At 48.4% G+C, this 20,185-nt stretch overlaps 1 protein-coding gene across 1 annotated transcript in view; it reads left to right on the top strand.

Moving 5' to 3' along the window:
* The first annotated feature begins 12,809 nt into the window (after positions 1-12,809).
* Positions 12,810-20,185, top strand: part of SORL1 (sortilin related receptor 1) — a 156,813-nt gene continuing 149,437 nt past the window's right edge. The window contains exon 1 of the mRNA XM_082845306.1: positions 12,810-13,100. Coding sequence (XP_082701432.1) covers positions 12,825-13,100 — 276 coding nt within the window. The 5' untranslated portion in view covers positions 12,810-12,824. The remainder of the gene's footprint in view (positions 13,101-20,185) is intronic.

Here is a 20,185-nt window from a genome sequence, read left to right as displayed (position 1 = left end):
CTTTTGGAATACCTGGATCACGAGCGGTGAATATTTATAAGAAAATGCCAGTTTTCCAAAGTGGCTGTACCATTTATTCTTTCACCATCAATGTACAAGAGATCCAGTCGCTCCGCAGCCTCTCTAGCATTTGGTATCGTAAGAATTTAAAAATTTTACCCCTTCCAGTGGGTGTGTAGTGATATCCCGTTGTGGTTTTAATTTGCATTTCCCTGTTAACACTGATGCTCAGAAACTTTTTTATGTGCTTATTGGCCACACACACATTCTTTTTTGTGACGCGTTAGTCCAAGTTTTTTGCCCATTTAAAAATATTGTTTGTCTTCTTATTGTTGATTTATAGGAGTTCTTTGTATATTCTGTTTATGAGTCCTTTGTCAGAGACATCTCTCTGTCTGTAGCTTGCCTATTCACTTTATTAACAATGCTTTTTGATGATTAGAATTTTAATTTTAATAAAGTACATGGAATCGATTTTTTCTTTTATTATTATGTTTTTACATGGCCTAAGAAATCTTTGCCCACCCCAGTCTTTGCCTATATATTCTCCCATATTTTCTTCTAGAAGGTTTATAGTTTAGTTTTTACGTTTAGGTTTGTGATCCATCTCAAATGAATTTTTGTATATCATGTGAAGTAGGGGTTGAGGTTCATTGATTTCATATAAATATTGAATTAATCAAGTACCACTTAAAAATGATTTTTCCCCCACTGAATTGTCTTTGTCAGAAATCATTTGACTCTATGTGTATGATTCTGTTTCTAGACTCTCTGTTTTTTCCCCATCTATCTGTTTATCTATTTATGCCAATACCATACTTTCTTAATTACTATAGCTTTACAGTAAGTGTTGAAATCATGTAGTATAAGTCCTTCAAATTTGTTCTTTTTCAAGGTTGCTTTGACTGTTCTAGGTCCTTTATATTTCTATATAAAATTTACTATCAGCTCACCAGTACATTTCATTTTTTAATAACTCGATTGTTAGAAGTTCTATTTTTATTTGAACTTATGTTTCCTGGCTCTCCTGTAACGTCTTAGTTCTGCTCTATAAAGAAATGTGAATATGGCTACTTCCTCTTTCACAGAGAAAGCAACATGGTGCTGGGGAGAAAGCTTCCCCTTTGGAGCCAGACATCCAGGGGTTTGAATCTTGACTCTGGTTGTATGTCTTCTGCAAGTAACTGAATGTCTCTAATCTTCAGTGCCTTTGTCAATGAAATGAAAATAATTCCCACTATGCACGATTGCTTTGAGAATTTGAAAGAGTACATATAAAGCACTGAGCCCAGTTCGGGTCTTGGCACATAATAGACACTTAAAGGAAAATTTAAAGGTAGTGACTATTATTATAAATGCTTAAAGATGATGACTGAGCTGTTTCCCCTGCCAAATCTATCTTAGCTTAAATATCCCTAGCTCTTTAACTTTTTCATAAAATCTGGTTTCCAGACATTGCTCCCACAAGTTATATTTGAAATATTAAAAAATCAGCAAGACAAGGGCATGAACCAATCAGACTGGGCACAAGCCATTGGGCAGGATCAGGGTCAGGGAGGCCCCTGTGGACCACGCATTAACCTTTTAGTTAGTGGGTCCTAGGGGAAGTCCATGGTGTCCTGGGGGAGGGGGAGGGGGACTGGGATGGTAAGGGGCAGCGGGAGGGGGGTGCTCAGGGGCTAGAGCAGTGACTGTTTGCCAATAAATACGCAAATATTTTGATGTTTTTTAGAAGCAGGGCACCGGTACTGGAGCTTGCCTGCTGACTCTCAGCTGTGTTGTCTCCATTACTACTCTCTAATTTTGGAAGTGACTGTTGGTTGTTCCCCAGTATTGTTTTCCCCTTGGGGACAGAACCCCTGATTTGTAAGTGGGCACAGGGATGCTCAAAATAGTGCCTCTACCTCCCAACATCCCTTGTGGGTGGGTGTGGCCATATAACTAAGCTCTGGCCAAGAGGACGTGAGCAGAAGCGATGTGTGCACTTTGGGTTTGAGCCCCTTCTCCCCACTGTCTGGAAGGAGGATGTGCCTGGGAGCCATCATGGACCGTGCAGTTGAAGGAGGTACCCAGGGATGGCAGAGCAATGAGACAGAAGCAGCCTGAACACCTGGCAGTTTCTCCAAGCGAGGCTGAGATACCAGTTTAAGAGAGAGGAATGGTCTTGTGTGAGCCACCATCAGTTGTGGGTCTCTGTGACAGGCAACTGAAATTTTGTCACAGCTCATGCACTGATCCTGAGAACCTTGGACCTGCTACTTCCAACCTCAGCTTAGTTTCCCAACAGGGCCACTCTAGAGCCACATGTGAAAACTGGTCTCAATCTGTTTAGCTATGCCTAGTCAGTAGCTTTTTTGATCCACAAGGGTAGCCACCAAGTTAGAGCAGGTACAGATTATTTACTCCCTGTTATAGGCAGAATTGTGTCCACCCACCAATTTACGTGTTGAAATCCTGACCCTCAACACCGTGGAAGGTAACTGTGTTTGGAGATAGGGTCTTTGAAGAGGTGATTATGTTACATGAGCCCTAATCCAATCTGACTGGTGTCCTTATAAGAAGAGGCAGAGACCCCAGGGGTGGCCGTGCACAGAGGCGTGACCATAAGAGGACCCAGCGAGAGGATAGCCACCTGCAAGCCAGCGAGAGCGGCCTCGGAAGACACCACCCTGCTGACACCTTGATGTGGCACTTGCAGTCTCCAGAACTGTGAGAGAGTGCATTCCTGGACCCTGTCTGTGGTACTTTGTTATGGCAGCCTTAGCAAACAAATATACTCCCCATACCTCACTGCCAGTTTTAACGACAGGAAATCTCACAGCTGGTTCTGCCACGCACTCAGGCATTTATTACGCATCTGTGATAACAGGGCACATTAAGAGACATCTCTTTTTAGGTACTCTCATCCCAGTTTACTTGAATGTGCTTTACTAGACGTTGGTAACAGGCAACCAGAATCCTCAGACCGAGCACACAGGATGAGTCAGAGAACAAGAATCTGCCAGGTCTGGGGCTGGAGGACTTGCTATATTCTTACACCTGTTCACGCAGTGAATGGGTGTGTCTATAAAATCTTTTGGACGAGCCACATGTCTTAAATACTTCTGAATTCACTACCAGGAGCCCATTTCGAATACTCATTAAGCTCATTAACAAGCCACTAATGAAAAAATATTTTTAACATTTGTTATGCTAATTAGTAAAAAGGAAAATCACGTGTGTCGATTGAGAGTAGAATAACCGAACACTTGTTAATAGCCGCCTCTGGAGTGTGGGCTTTCTGACGAGGGCCTAGCCGGCCACCCCAGAGGCATGCATTCCTGATGAGGGCAAATGACTAACCTAGGGCGCTGCCCAAATGATACGGAATATCTTACTGTTCAGGCTGGAGACTCTTAAATAATAAACGACAGGCATGAGCATTCCCACCGAAGAAGAATCCGTGGTTCTAAAGGAAAAACATTGTCCTCGTGTGCGTTACTTTATACTCCACAACGGCTGCAATACTCCTTCACTTCTGATACCAGATACGTGGGTTTTCCACACACTGAGCAATTCTGTGACACCAGCTGGGTGTCCTACAATTTAACTCCATTTTGACACTATCTACCTGGAGATCACATCAGATCCCCAGGTTCAGGGTTCGGACTGTCCTCTTCCACTTCAGATGCCAATCCACACCCAGGTTGTCACCCGTGCTTCTGATCAACTGGCTGTAGGTTGGAGGTTCCCACAACCCCCTCCTCAAGTCTGGTTAATTTTGCTACACAAATGAGACAAATTGATGAATTGGCTCACAGAACTCAGGAAAACATTTTACTTACTAGATTACCAGTTTATTACAAAAGGATATAACTCAGGAACAGGCCATGGAAGAGACGCTTAGGGCAATGCATGGGGAAAGGGCATGGAGATTTCATGTCCTCTTTAGGTACACCCACATCTCTACGTGTACCCCAACTTAGAAGCTGCCTGAACCCCATCCTTCTGGGTTTTTCTGGAGGCTTCATTACACAGGTATGGTTGATTAAATGATTGGCCATCCACAGCTGATTTAACCTCCATCCCCTCTCCCCTCCCCAGAGATTGGGGCGCGGAGGTGGGATTGATAGTTCCAACCCTCTAATCTAGGTTGGTTCCCCTGGAAAGCAGCCCCCAACCTTAGGGGCTTTCCAGAAGTCACCTCACAAACTCTGGTGCAGTTGAAGGGGGCTTGTTATGAATAACAAAAGACAATTTTATTGAGCCTGTCACTTAGGAACAAGGGTTTTAGGAGCTCTGTGTCAGAAGTGGGATGAAGACTACATATAGATTTCCTATTATCAATCACAATAGTTTACATCTGTCTCCTATTCTGTTGCTGATGGAATCTTTTGCTTATTCATAGTTGCTCTATTGTCTGTAATTGACTTTTAACTACTTTAATATAAACAGTGTCATGTATGAGTGTATAAATTAACTTTAATCCCTGCCGGGGGGCATATAGTTAACATTTAAAGCGTCCTAGTCAGGAATCTACACCCTAAGCGGGGTCTGCATTTGAACCACCCTGGTCAGGAATCCACGCTGCAAGGTGGCTTCCTCCACCCAGAACTTGCAACATCATGATCTCAATCTGAATCCGACGATGCATGAATTAGCATAAGGGATACTAGGAATAGTTTTTCATTTGTGAAATTGATGCTGCTTAAGAAACGTGGTTGTCTGGAATGGGCTTGAGTGGACAAGCTGTAAGAATCCAGCCAATGGCAGACCAACTCCTTCTCCAGAGCTGTGCTTACCGCGTGGCATTCATCTGGTCTCTTGTGGCCTCTGCTCAATGGGAAACTCTGTTGACTGATTTGACCAGGAGTTTGGTGGATTCCTGGCCTCAGAACACTGCGACATCTTCCTAGAGTCCCTGTTTTCCTGCAGGGGGCATAGGGGGTGAGAGCAGGGCTCACCCTGAGCCTCCAGAAACAGGCTGCAGTAAGGCCTCCGTGCCTGTTTGCTAAGAAATGCTCGTGTGTGTGGCTGAACTGGATGTGGGACTTGCTTATATTGCCACATGTCCCTGGGTGGATGGGACACAGACAGACCTGAATAAAACCCTGACAACTGCTGAATGGCCAAACTGATTTAGCAACAATCTCTCATCTGAATTTTACATAACAACCATAGGTATCATTTAGTGAACAAGTTTTATGTACCATGAAACCTTGACATACACAATCTCACTTAATCCTTTAAACCTGCAGAGGTAGGCAACTCATTTACAGATGAAGAAAGTTAGGCTCTGAGAAGGTACCTGAGGAGATCCAGCAGGTGCACAGCAGAGCTGGGGTATAAACCCAGGTGAGCTGCCTCCCTACTCAGGCCTCTAGTCTCTCCACACTGCTCCCACATCAACCTCTTGTTCCGTTTATATGATTAAATGATCTTGGCAAGATTAGACCATGAGGAGGAGGAGGGACAGGGGGCCAGATCTGACTTTATTTTTTATTTTATTTTATTTATTTGTTTTGGCTGTGCTGAGTCTTCGCTGTGGCGCACAGGCTTCTCTAGTTGTGGCACTTGGGCTCGGTAGTTGTGGTATGTGGGATCTTAGTTCCCCAACCAGGGATTGAACCTGGGCCCCTGCACTGGGAGTGCGGAGTCTTAACCATTGGACCACCGGGGAAGTCCCCCAGCTCTGACTTTAGAGGGCAGAAAAAACTGAGGACACAGTGGGTGCCCCCCTGCAGGGAGGCAAATAAGGCAGATGGGGGAGCAGGAACCACACACCATGCTTGGCAGACGGTGAAATATTCCATGGCGTCATTATCACAGAATAGCAGCCTTTTAGAATTAAGAATAGTCTTAATTTGCACTTCGTTGAGTTTTTCATTTACATAATGTTAGAATGCAAAGAAAATTCATACACAAAATTCACTGCTAGTTTGGCATTGAAGTTCTTGTTGAAATAACCACTGAAAGGGAAAGGATTTTTCGCTTAGGGCTCAGCTTAGGTGGCATTGGGTCAAACCTCAGATGAGAACGTATTTGCCTCTGAGTGGATGCGTGGTATGATGCATATGGTATGCCTCCAAACCCTAATCACCATTTCAGTCATTTATTTGGTGTGAAGGATTTAATAGAATTTGTATAAGGGCTCTGAGAAAATGTATTCCTTTATCCAGGGCCTCATTAAAAGCGCTTGCAGTTTTAAGTCCAATGGGAGTGATCATTTTTACAGGTGCTAACTCAGCTGATGACACCATGTAAAGTCTCCAGTGTGATGGATTTCGAGACGGCAGACAGTGAGAGGTATGATCCGCGGTGCCCCACGAAGGATCCCACGTGTGATAAACACGTGCCTCCTGGTAGCAGGAAGTATACAAAGCGGTGATTGTGGAGCATAGGTCACGGTCCTGGTGAAACAGCCGCCCTTGCTGCACCGCATCCGTAAATCCCCTGGACCACAGTCCTGACACAATTAGATGAGGCTTTCCTTGGTTTCTCTGACCTTTGCCTTCACGACCTCTGGCAGCGGGTACCACCCTACCTGTGTGCTCCCATACCCTCCCTTGCCATCATCCTCTTTTTCTGAAGCTCCTCCTCATTCCCCTCAGGCACAGAAAATAACCTCCTGTTTCCCCTGGACACAGCAATTTCAGGCTTCTCCCTCTCCACTCCCCACCCGCAGACACACACTAGAGACCACGGCTCCGAAGGTCTGGTTCTCTAGAAAGTTCTCCCCAGTTCACTCTCCCCAAATCCATCGATCGTCTTTGTTTTCAAAACCGAGCTGTTTCTCTTATTAAATGATAACCTGGGGCATGTGACACATTTTAAGAGTTTATTTGAGCAAAATTTGATTCAAATGAGGCAGCGCCCAACTGGAAACGGTTAGGAGAGCTCCGTCACAGGAGCCTGGAAAGACATCGAGAAGGTGAGGAAATAAAGAAAGGAAATTCTTGATTGGCTGTAGCCTAAAGCGTAATCGGCTCTTTGTGATTGGCTGTCCTTAGGTTTCCATTTTTTTAACCTCAGGGCACGTGCAGGCTTAGGCTTTCATCTAAGGTCACCAAAGCATTAGAGCCACTTCAGCCTAATGGCCTCCTTGTTTGATTAATTTAACGCTGTTTTCACACATTTCTGCTATTTGTGTCTTTGCTTTCTGCAAGTTCCCTGGGAGTGGTGGCTGGCTTTTTACAGACACTTATACCCTATTATCCCCATCCTTGGGCAGTAGGTAATGATGAGGTCATATGTAAAACTATGTCAAGGGAAGGACTCACTTCTCAGCTGTGCTGACTCACCTGGTGCTGAGAGAACCACTTTCCAGTATCGTCAGCCATCTTTCCAGTCTCCTTTGATGTGGACAGTAGGATGGGAAATTCATCTCCCAAGAGACTTAATTCAAAATTGGTCTTCCTAAATAAATAAATAAATAAAATTAAATAAAAAGCACACAGAACTGTTCTTCCGTACAGAACCAACCGTCAGTGGGTGTGCGTAGCAGGGGTGAGGGCAGTGCCACGTCCTCCCTACCCGGCAGTTCATTTCAACTCGGCAGGATATAATCTGTTAAGTGCAAGAGTGGAGAATAGGTCAAAAGACACAACTATAATTAAAAAAAGGAAGTTTAAGTACCAAGATAACTGCTGCAATGAAAGGTAGAACATTATCAACATCTCAAGAGAGGCATAAATCAAGGTAGCAGGGCTTTGGGGTGATCGAGGGGAATCTGGGCAGAATCAAGAAGTGCCTTTTTAGTTGAAGAGTGAGCAGTGACTGGGGTGGGGGGCGTTTTTATCTCATTTCGACTGGTGCAGGAAAATGGAAGGAGGGTTTCTGGGGATCCTATGTCCCTGTTAGAATGAGAGGTGGGCCAAAAGGCAAGACAGCCTGTCTTTTTCCCTGGTCTGGATGGCCCCAGGACCGCTTCAGGGCATCTGTTGAGCTAAAGCATCGCACAATTAAACCGAGTCCTTTCCTATTGGCTCGGTGGTACCTCCGCTCTCTAGCACCTGAAGCTGTGCTCGCCCTGTTATTGTATTGCAGAGGCTCCAAGGGAAGGAGACACGAGCCTTCGATATGTAATTATTCAGGGGTTTTCAAAGAATTTCCAGCTTTACTTCCTCCCATTCACTCCAAACCCAGCAGGGTGAGTCCTATTCTGTATTCCTGGGGAAGAGGATAATTTCCCATTGTCTTCCGACTGGAGGGTTTGTCCTGGACTCTACATAACAATCAGGAGATTTCCAGGTTTTCGTTTCACGTGCTTTGTGAGAAGGTTCTAAATGCTTTCTTCTTACAGAAGCTCAGGAAGTTGAGTTTCTGAGAGCTAGAGGCCAGAACTCGAGGGAAACCTCTAAATCCTGCCCTCCTTCACAGGTCTTGAGCCCAAAGCCTTCTTTTGAAAATTTGAAACCAAGTCCCTCATTGCATTTATCTTCCAGAAGAGCAGGGAAAACAGGATTTCACTCGTGAGTTCTGTAACATTACTCTCTACTTGAGCATCATGCCTCAGCTAGGCGCCCAGGTGGACAGTGTTCGTTTACGGAGGGTTAAGGCAGGGCTGAGCTGTGCAAGAGGTGAGGACTTGGGCAACTGTCTTCTCCTTTCGGCCCTGGTTCTCACTGTTCCACCCGACCCAGGACTTGAAACACCAGCTCTTCTCTCTTTGTCATGGAGATATCAGATGCGGTAGAAAAAGTCAGAGAACCTCGGTTTGAATGTAAACCTTACAAACTACGTGATTCTGGGCAAGTCCTCCCTTCTGAGCCTTAATTCTCAAAATCTGTAAAATGGGCTGTTGATAATGCCCGCTTTGGTCCCCTCTAAAGGGTTGCTGTGAGATGAAAGCCGTTAGACAGTGCTGTTACAATGCAAATAGAAGTCACTGCTGTGTGAAAGTAAGTTACTACTATTTTCAGAACCTCCTCTTTGGATTTAATTTATTCAAGAGTGAGAATCTAAGCTACTTGTTCTATGTTCTGGGTGCATCTGTATTTTAAACCTCATCAGTTATCCTGGACTTTGCCTTAATTAGAGGCATTTTTAGCAACAGCAGGCGAAAGTTATTTCTTTGGGGCTGCAGGGTATTTCTAGCTCACCCTGGCTGCTGAGGTAAATGGTAGTTACTTGGCTAAAATGGTGTGGAAGAGGGAATACACTTACCAGCATTGGCAGGGCCGTCCCTTTTCTGCTTTAGCGACTCAGAGGTCTGGTTGTGACTCAAGGTTGGGCACTTTGGGGAGAAAGCAGTGGTGGAGGGCAGACGGTGGTCAAGCTCTGAGATTCAAGCACATCTGCCCCTTGACCACTCCCCAGCCCTCGAGGGTATAGGGTGTCTTGGCCTCCCTTCGTGTCTACACAGACGTCCCGTAAATGTCACTGGGTACCCACCGTGTGCCAGGATCATGCTGAGCAATGGGCGCACAGACTTTGAGCGAGCTGAACCCGGTTTTGCCCTCTTGCTGCTTGTAGTTTAAGAGGAAAATGAATATGTGACCAGAGAGAAAGTATCAAAGACTGCCGGCGACCTAGGGCGTTAGAGGAAGTTGGTGGAACCCAGGCTAGGTGCAGAGGGAGGCCTCTTGGAACCCGACGGATGCATAGAGTTTGGCCAGGCCAGGGGCTGGACAGGGAGGGAGGGTGAGCAGACAGACGCCAGCATTAGGGGAGGCCAGGAGGGGAGAGAGAGAGAGAACAGAAAGAAGTCCAGTTAGGCTTTTGGGAGTCTTTTTCTGCCTTCTTCTTTGTGACTGTCCTTGTTGCTATTTTAATTGTGACTCCATCTGGATAAAAATGTGGGACACTGGTAACCTCTGGGTGGTTTTTCCTTAGCTCCATCTCTAGCTTTAGCTCAGGATGTCTTAGATGGGGCAGAAGGACAGAGGAGGGCAAAGTCTGACCCTAGGCTCAAGACATTTTTTTACACCGTTATAAGTCTAGTGTAAAATTCCCATGCATCTTGGTTTTCCTCCTGATGCTGGGCAGCGTGAAGAACAAGGCCATGCAGTTGGGGTGGAGGGGGATGGGGATCCTGCCTTCTCTCGATCTACCTGCCCACCCCGACGCTGACACGGAGGAAGTGGCGGCTTGTTTACAACCCAGATCCGGTTTTGAAGGTGGGAGGAACATCCTTGTCAATTGCACAATTCAGCCGTGGCCTGTGCCTGCTCCCATCTCATGCCCAGGCGGGGGTCCTGAAGGGGTGGGGAACGGTCAGGGCTGCAGAGTCTCTTTTTATTTCACATAGGAAGAAACCAAGGCCCAGAGAGACCAGACGATCAAGGGCAAAAATCACACAGTAACTAGTTACAGAGCAGGACCAGAATCCAGGTCTCTAATGCCACCCGTGTGCAATACTTCTGCCTGGGGCCTTCACAATTTGCATATGGTAATTTGATGTTACATACATTATCTCTGATTCTCTCAGCAGTTCCGTGCAATAGGCAGGAATTAAGATCCTTATTTTGCAGATGAGAAAACTGAAGCTCGGAGAGATTGTTGGGTTATGAGGCTCACACAGTCTCAGGGTTTGCTGATTATCCACCTTAGAACAGCTTGGAAGGTAGATAATGATTACAGAGGAGGGCTTTCAAGGAGCCAATTAACCATGTTTTAGCATTCTTGCCAGTTCTCCAGTATCCACGGTGCAAATCAAAATCAAAATCAGCAAGTAGCTGGTCCTGCCCTACTAATCCTTCCCTGCAAATTGCCGTCTGAACCTCAAGCCAGCAGTCTGTGTGGGAAAAGCAGCTCCCTATCTTCAAATCCACACTTAGGGGACACGTGTTTTCTGCTGGGACTCTGACAGTCACTCTTGTAGAAAAGGTTCTCATTAAATATGTGTTGAAATAAACAATAATTGAACCATCTGCTGGGTGTTCTGACTCTAGCCATGTTCCCCTCATTTTCCCTTGGGGGGTTAAATAGGGGTCCGTGTGCCTTTGCTGCTGGTCTGGGGAGGCCACAGGGTGGTCCACACCTGGTAAGGTGATGCCCACAAGGCAGTGCCGGTCCAGGTGGGGAGTGAGAGCTGGCAGTGGCCCAGTGGCTTTCCCAGAGGATAAGGGATTTGCCTAGTGGGGAGAACTGGGTGGTTCTATGATTTTGGTGAGATGGACAGAAAAGCTGGGGGAGAAAAGCAGGGCTGCGAGGAGGTAGGGGACTGCAGAACGCGACGCCAGGTCCCCAGCAAGTCTGGCGTGGGGTATGGGAGGGTGGCAGAAGACTGGATTTAGGGAGGCAAGGAAAGGCTGTCTTTCCTTTGCCAGCTTGTCACCAGGGGTGGTGCTAGGTAGCGGAAGGGGTCTGCTAAGCTAACTGGACAGTCCTAGAGGGAGGGGTAGGACGAGGAGCATTTGGGGGCACTGAAATGACCATCCCCTCCTCCCTGTAAACCGAGGGCTTGCATGCAACTCTAGAAGTAGTCTCTCCTTCAGCCCTGCTTCCTCTGTCTTATCAAAAACCAGGGTTTTGGGCTTCCCTGGTGGCGCAGTGGTTGAGAGCCCGCCTGCCGATGCAGGGGACACGGGTTCGTGCCCCGGTCCGGGAAGATCCCACATGCCGCGGAGCGGCTGGGCCCGTGAGCCATGGCCGCTGAGCCTGCGCGTCCGGAGCCTGTGCTCCGCAGCGGGAGAGGCCACAACAGTGAGAGGCCCGCGTACCGAAAAAAAAAAAAAAAGAAACACCAAAGGAAAAAAAACCAGGGTTTGAGTCCAGAGCACAGTGAAACATAAAGTGAAACAGAGGACAGGCCTTGGCTGCTCCCACAAACCTGCAGAAAAAGATTGACCTTAGGTTTGCCTCTGCAGTTCCAACAGCAGTTTTATCTCCTTGTGTTTCAAAGAAGGTCTGGATCTTCCAGCTGCATGTAGGGTTGATTTAAAGTGCGTCCTCCCCACTCTTTGAGAGTCTGCCCCCACTGCCCCCAGTGGCAAGCTTTACCCCCTTGGGAAGGGGACTTGCAGCAAGCAGGGTTGGCTGTGGGCTGAAGGGATTGGTGTGTGTGCCCGTTTTGGGGGTGAGGTAGGGTGGCTCAGTGCTCGTTCACCCAGGAGGGGGTCACAAGTAAGCCACTGTGCTGGGGCCATGCGTCCCGCGCGGGTGTTGTGTGTGCAAGGAACCATTGTATAACTGTGTGATTGTTGAGGTGTGGCGAGTCCCTTGTCGGACGTGCCCTTGCTTTTAGTGCCTCTGTGCCGGATGTATATTTACTGTGCTCCGGGCAGGGGCAGTTTAGCTCGATCAAGGGTAGTTTTGGTGCCCAGAGTTATTGAAACTGTGTGAGTTGCACCACGGGGGCGGGTTCATCTGGACTCTAACGTGCCCGCCGCGTCCTCGGAGCTAATTTTCTCTGGCTGTCCGCGCTCCCCCGGAGGTGGGGATGCGACAGGGGGCGGGCGAGGTGGTCGTGTGGCGGGACAGGAGGCTGTGCAGTCGGGAGAGGAGACCGGCCGCGGTTGAGGACGACCTCGACGCGACCCGGTAGAGGAGGCGAGAACTCCAGGGAGGACGGGCGAGCCCCACGCGACTCCCGGTTGCCGCAGGGCGCACGGGCGACGAGTAGCGCCTGCCAGGGGACCGGGCCGCGCGCCCGCTGCCTTGACTTCCCCATCCCCTCGCGGAGGAGGGGCCGCAGCGGAGAAAGTGCGCGAAGGGGCCGCGGCGGCGAGCCTCCCACGTGACGGGGCCGCGCCGAGCAGAGCGGGACCCGGCGGCGGCGGGCGCAGCAGGGCGGCCTGGAGCCCCGGGAGCGGCGCGCGCGGCCCCGGCCGGCCGGCGTCCCGGCCTCGCGCTGCACATTCTCTCCTGGCGGCGGCGCCACCTGCGGTCGCGTTCGCCCGAACATGGCGACACGGAGCAGCAGGAGGGAGTCGCGACTCCCCTTCCTCTTCACCCTGATAGCGCTGCTGCCGCCCGGGGCTCTCGGCGAGGTCTGGCCGCCGACGCTGCCCGGCGGCCGCGCGCCTGGGCCCCAGGATCGGGGCTTCCTCGTGGTGCGGGGCGACCCGCTCGAGCTGCGGCGTGGGGCGCGCGGGGCGCCCCGGAGGGCGGACGAGAAGCCGCTCCGGAGGAGACGGAGCGCTGCCCTGCAGCCCGAGCCTATCCAGGTGTACGGACAGGTGAGCGGTCGGCCCCCGCCTTCCCCCGGCTCTCTCCTCTCCCTGCACCGCCTCACCCCCGCATCCATCCTTGGCTGTCGCCTCCCAGGTGCAGGCACCGCTGGGGACTTCCCGGCTGGCGTTTGTTTTTTTCCCCTCCTCACATAGGAGTACAACCGTCAGCACTTGAATCGCCGTGATCTTTCCTTCTTCCTGTCGATTTTAGCAAACGGATTCCAGGGCACTCGCGGGGTGCACTGCCTGTTTCCCCAGGGTGTGTGCTCACCGGTGGAGTTTCCGGCAGGTATCAGAGGGGTGCAGGTTCATTTTACGTGTGGATATAAAACGGGCTTTCTTTCGTGTATCATCAGTTAGCAGCCGAGGCGAGCACCCTGCAGATGCAGTACATTTACTGCAATAATTTGGTGGGCATTATTATTCAGTAAGTGATTTATTTCTATCTAGGCAATGGATTTAATTAGATCATAAGGAACATGAATTTCATTTTTATGGCAGGACTTACTTCTGGCAATTACAAACCGAGTTTGTGGGTTAGTATCAGCGCTGGCAAAATTAATTTGTCCGTGTTACTGCCTCATGAGACTCGCAGTCCTATGGTTGAGACTGACATCAGCAAAACTGGAAGGTCGGGCGGGAAGAAAAAGTGGGACTAGTGGAGGTGGTCAATTACACGATTTCTAGAGTCAAAATATTCCCTTCAAAGTAGAAATTAAAGGATTAGTCTGAATTCTGCATCTCTTCACTGATTTTCCCTTAGCCGTTTCTTCAAGAAATATGCAGAGTTCAATGTTCAACCCTTGGAGCCAGGAAGAACGTTATAAACCATCTCCCCTATTGTGCCATTTTGTTGATGAAGCCACCACAGCTGGGAAAGGTGAAGTGACTAGCCCAGGGTCACATGGGGCAGGGTTGCCTGCTCTTTAGTTTTTGTCTGCATTGTCTCAGTGACCTTCGAGTGATCAAATAGTCGCCCTCTCTTTATACAGTGCTTCTTAAATAACTTTTTTCTAAAGTAAAATGTATTGGTAAGAGAGGGGATAGGGATGGAGGTGAGAGGATGGGAGCATTTGCCTTCCATCCACCATCAGCTCCTGGGCAAGAGCGTGTGCCAGTGGGCATATAACTGCTGGTGGGCATGGGCTGCAGGAGCCTGCCTGTTTGGCTCCCTCGTGGGTCCAGATCCTTGTTCCCTTCCCCACCCCCATCTGAAACTTCTTTTTTGTATTGTTGAAAGAAGTCAGCAAGGTCCTTGCTCCCCACGGGGATGCCAGCGTCCTGATGGAGGATGGGGGAGGGAGAAAGAGAGGCTCCCTTGTTCCTTGAGCCTTCCCCATCAGCCCAGCTCTGCTGTGGGCTTGAGTCAGCTTTCTGGGGGCTGGGAGTGGAGAGCCGCAGGAGACGGTCCCTTCCGGAGCTCAGGTCCCTAACATCTACACTCTGGGCTGCGGGAAGAGCTTCCTGGTTGCAAAAATGTGCACACAGGTGCCATTTCTTCCTTGGGTTTGGTTTGTGAAAGCTCCTGGGGTTTTGGGGCCAGTTAAAGATGAACTGTGTTCTTCTTGGGAGTGACTAAAAAACCCTCGGCTTTTATATTTCTGAGCCAGATTGAGTTTGGTTCAGTGGAAGGTTGGAGAACTAGCCCTCGGACTCATAATGAGGAATTCCTACCAAGGGTGAGGACCCAGAGCAGTGTTTTTTCTTTTCCGAGGCCTCCCCCCTGTGCCATTGTTCTTGGCTGCCCTGAAGCTAATAAAACTGGGATTAACTTGAATCTGTAAGGATTTGAGTTAGATAGAAGGAAGGACTTCCTGGTCCTGGGCTTTCTGCTACAAACACTGTCTGGTGCAGACCCTTTAGACTGCAGGCACAGGAATCAGTAACTGAAGGGGTTTGGTGTGTCCCTCTTGGAGCTCTGGAGGGCCGCCCAGCTATTTGGAACAATCTTTCTAGCAAAGATGCCCATTTGCCTCTGTTTTCCCTGGGACAGACCTGGTTTTTACGTTATCCCTGATGGTTATGAAAAGTGCTGTGTTCACTCAAAAAAATGTCAGGATGCAGACTATAAATTAGATGGCCATTCTGCTTCTAGCCCTAAGCCAATTCCCATGTTATACTCCCCCCAATCTCTGCCCTTTAACTTTGAAATGTAAGGAATTGCCATGTTTTAGTGTCACTTGAATTCAGCGCGATTCTATATAGGGATGGGGGTGCAGATGAGGGGGTGGGGAGAGTTTTCATCCCTGCTTTCAGAAGGCTTAGAATTTAAGGAGGAGATAAAGCAGATGCAAATATACAGGCATGGAAATGTACCAGACAGGGACAAGGAAACATGGACGTGATTCACCAGCCACAACTGTTCAGTGGGGTGTGAGTGGGTTGTTTGATATGGGAGGGCATGGGAGATGGAGTGATAAAGGGTCAGTGGGCTCAGACACTCTGCAGCTTCTCGCTCTCTGACCTTTGAGTGAGGTTAAGAGGATGCCTGGCAGCACAGATTAGGGCTGGAAGCAGAAACTGCCTGACGGAAGAAGCCCCAGGGGTGATGTTCAGGCCACCAGCTCCAGGGAGGGGAGCAGGAGGGCTTCTGCATCTGAGAAAGAGCCCTGTGTTGCAGTCAGTGTCAGTTCTTTTTCTCTGGCTCTGCTAACCTATGGAGTAAACTAGGCTTAGTTGTGTCCCTTCTAAAACAGGTCAGACGCAAGAAGGGGGATTCCAGAATTCTTGTCACACTGGATTTCCTCCTGATTTTATGTCAGCTCCGTGCCTCTGTGCCACCTGCTTTTCCCTCTGCCTCAAATGGTCCTTCCCCGTTTCTTTGCTTGCAAAACCCCTCTTCCATTTTTCAGCATCCAAGGAGTACCTCTTAGTATTCCCAGGCTCTGGTGGGAAGAGTTCTTTTGAGCTTGGTAACAGCACTGACTGCCTGGTGTTCTCATTGCTTGTTTAACTGTTTCATCTCCCTGTTTGCTCCTTGAGGGTATGGATCAAGTCTCTCCTCTGTGTCCCTGGCACTTGGGAGGCCCTTAATGAATATTTGTGGACCAGCTGCCCACCTGGAAAGAGAAAGGCCTAGAGGGTAGGAGGCACATCGAAGTTGCAGGAAAGGTATTTATAAGGAGGACTGTCGCGAGCCCACAGTGGAGAGTGGAAGTGAGTTGGCTCAGGATGTGGGTCTGGGAGCCCTGATTTTCCTGTGCTATTTTGGGGTTTATTTTGAATGAAGAGCTGGGATTCTGTCGTACAGAAGTCTCCCTTTTAGGGCTCTCATGGTATTGCTAATGGTATTGTTTTGGGGAAAAATCCTTTGGAATGAAGCGCAAAGCCTAACAGGATTTACAGGTTTATTTTCCTTCCAATGAGCTCTCTCTTCATAATTCCTGCTTTTTAGAGTCCAGAGAGTATTCAGTGTCCTGATTTGAGACTGAAAATAAGGTGTCTGTTACAGCACGAGGCCCTGAGACAAAGAGCCTCCTTTGGGGGTGGAAGACTGTGTAGCTTTAGATCTCTTTGGGGTAGATTCTTGTATGATACACTTGCTTGGGAAAGAATTGGCTGGTTGATTCTGAAGTTAGGATGTTTGACCTGTATGCTTCCAAAAGATGAGAAGGCAGAGCATTTGCGGTTTCAAGTTGGCTTCTTCTGCAGAGGCGAAGGGTTCCTTGGCGTTTGGGGTTGGCTCGATCATGGGTGTGACCTTGAAAGACTTCCTGATCTCACTTGGCATCTCTTCTTGGGCACAGTTCTTGGCTCGGTGTCTGGCCACTGTTTAATAGCTTGCCTGTCTTGGGGCGTGGCAGGTGGAGGCTTTGAGAGGTGGAAGGGATGGGAGGAAAACAGACAGGGAACAGGAGTGAGGAGATGGGGAATGAAAGGGATGAAATGTAAAGCCATCCAGTCCCTCTATTTAGCTTTCAGTAGGTAATGCATATTTGCAAAACAATATTTGAACAGAAGAGTATGTAGTGAGAAGTAAATTTCTCTCCCTTACATGACCCCATTCACCCAGTGTCCACGGTCATCAGTTTTTTGTACGTCCTTCCAAAAACATTCTACACATATGTAACATATATGGACATAAAATTTCAAACTTGAAATATCAGCGGCTTTCTATTATCCCCAGCCCCTGATATCATGAATAATGACATCAGCTCCAAAATATATTTATGGCATAATTACTGTCAATGGGAAGGGAGCTACCTGAAGTGTCATAGTATAAAATAGATTGTTACTTTTCCTCCAGGCCAGGGTGGGAAATACCAGTCCACTTCAAGGATTCTGGCCAGCCAGGGCCAGGAGAGCAGCATTACGTAGCCCTCTTGTCACTTGGAAAGGTGCTGGAGGGCAGTTCCCTAGAGACGTAGAGCCCAGGTTTGTGAGAACATCAGAATACTGAGATCACGGATCTTGGCTTTAACTCATGTTCTTTTAGAAAATGTCTTCTTTAGATTCTGGAAAGTGGAGTCAATAGTATGCTTAATAAACTGCTTTGAGACCTGGGATCCAGGAGGCAGATTCTAACAGCAGTGAACATCCCAGAGCAAAAAAATGGATGCTGTAGGAACATTTCATTGTCGTATTTTGGGCTGTTCCTCCTTAGAGATGACAGCCATCTTGGTAGTGTCATTGTTTAATCCGAGGGCCAAGGATGGATGGAGACAAGCCTCGTACTGTCCCCTGTAATGGACAGACACAGGAGCATGCAGATAACCTGGAGAGCAGGTAACCCAAAGAATAACCTATTTGCCTTTGCTATGTATTTATTTAGTGGTTTTTTTTTTTTAAGGATCAGTTTACCTTCCTGATTAAATTTTGCTTAGGTGAATATTAAAATGAGTTTGCATTCTTTGAGCATCTGATAGGCAAAATGACCGGCATACATGTGTTAGGGAAAGCCAGTTTGGAGTTTAGAATTTTTGATAATAATTCAGATGTAGATAATTTGAGAGTTGACCACGTAGAAATAAATTAAAACGAGGTATTATAGTAACCTTTCCTCCATTTTCTTTAGGTTCAGGTGTGATGGAACGTAAAGGAGAGCTCACTGCATTTTCGTTTGCATAGTTCATTAGTATTTCAGCAGAAGTGGTCTGGGCTGCAGGGCTGAGGCATCTTTGTCGAGCACAGAACCTTCCTGTGCATTCCCTAGGTATGCCAGAATCTCTTGGCACGTGGCATATTCAGTCCAGCCGTGTAAATGCAGAAATCAACTTCCCTCAGTTTAAAATGAGCTGCAGTTAATTTCGACCTAATTTACTGGTTTATCGACCTGTGAACCTTGGGTCTTCGAAGTAGTGGCACGGGCAGCCTTCTAGCATCCAAGTGGCTGATGATGCTGTAAATCAGAGAAGGTGGGCGGACTGCTGATTAAGATCAAGATTTGGATTTCCTCCCGTGTTATTGTGAGACCCTCAACTTTTGATTGTAACATGAGGAATGCTCTGAGCGTTTTGGGCTGGGTTCCATAAAAATAGGACTTCATAAGTCACATGACTTTTGTAGTCCTGAACACTACAGGGAGTTAAAAATAATTACAAAATTCTGTTTTCCACTGCGTAATTGTTAATAATCATGGTAACATCCATGGTCGTGTCACCGCTTCTGGCCAGGAGCTGGAAGGGTTTATCTTCCTGACCTCGTGTCAGGTCTTCTCTTCAACGGATCTTCCCGCCATGACGGAAATATTCTGGATCTGTGCTGGCCAGGGTGTCCACTAGCCATCTGTGGCAGTTGAGGCTTGACATGTGGCTGGTATGACCGAAGAATTGAATTTATTTTCCTTTCATTGAATTTTCATCGAGTTAAATTTAAGTTTAAACGGCCCCATGTGGCCCTTGGACAGCATAGCTTTAAGCGGTTGTGTGAAGTTCCCTTTCCCAGTGGTGGCAACTGGTGCTTCACCCGGGGGAGAAGCTTGTAGCCACAGCAAGGCCTGTCTTTGTTTCCACCACAAACAGGGGAGGGAAAGCGAGAGTTGAGGGCTGCTGGCTGCCAGGTTGAGTGTGGGGAGACCCTGGCCTTTCTTTCCCGGGTAGGGCTGCATCAGGGGGTGTGGTGGAGGGTGCCGTGGGTGCCCTGTTCATCTTGGCAGCTGCCTCTGCACAGCTGTCTCCTCCCATCAGGGACCTGGGCACTGAAGGCTGACCTGTGTGCCTTCACTTTTGCTGTGGCTTTGCCCAGACAGCCCACGCGGCCCGGGCGGTGTGCAGACCCTGCGCATCTGTTTAGCCGAGAAAGCTGTACCTGGTGCCTTAACGTGGGGGGCCGCCTCCCCACCCCCGCCCTCCGCTTCCTGGGCTCACCTTGTCTTCCCTCAACGCAGCCAGGTCTGTCTTCCGTCCCTGCAGCCCTGCAGGCTGGCGTGAAGACAAACAGTGTGGGCGTGGGCGTGGGCGTGTGGTCTTCATCACCGCCTGGGACCCCCGCCTCCCGCCGGCCCTCTAACCCCGCCCGCCGCTGCAGCTGCAGGCGCTCGGCTCGGCAAATTGGGACCCTTCACCATGATTTATCTCCAGTCCCCTGAATTAGATTAAAAACACCACTACAAATTCTCAGAAAGGCAGGCTGATGTGATTACGTCCCAAATTGGAGTGGCAGACAAGGGCAATAAAAAGATGTACTTGTTATCTTATATTCGTGTTTTGTGCCGTGTAGGGACCAACGTGTGCTTTATTATCTCCCTCCCCCTCCCTTTGCTTTTGTTTTTTAACCAATATTGCATCTTTTATTTAGAAAAGAGAATAGCCTGTTGAATAGAATCCCTCTGCCCCCAAATAACTGGATTGAAGGGGGGAAGATGGCTGGGTTGATTCTTACATAAATAAATGAGGGTTTGAGCCAATGGGTGGGTTGTGAATGGAGATTTTAATGTGTTAGTTGGGACTGAGGTGAGATCCAGTCTACTTTGATGGTCTGGGGAGCTGAATAGTGTCAGGGTGAAATTCTTCACTCTTAGGAAACCTCTGTGTCCAGAAGAAATTGGGAGAAGCTGGTATAATCTGATGGAGCTTGGAGGGCCGGGGTTAAAAATAACCCTGGAGTAAAAGCCAGTTTAGGGACTGTCTCTGGGGAGCCTGGCGTGGGTACAT

Source organism: Leucopleurus acutus, assembly GCF_964270905.1.
Source record: "Leucopleurus acutus genome assembly, chromosome: 8".
Classification (NCBI taxonomy): Eukaryota; Metazoa; Chordata; class Mammalia; order Artiodactyla; family Delphinidae; genus Leucopleurus; species Leucopleurus acutus.
Note: the sequence above shows the minus strand (reverse complement) of the source record. Positions and strands in the feature narration are given on the sequence as shown.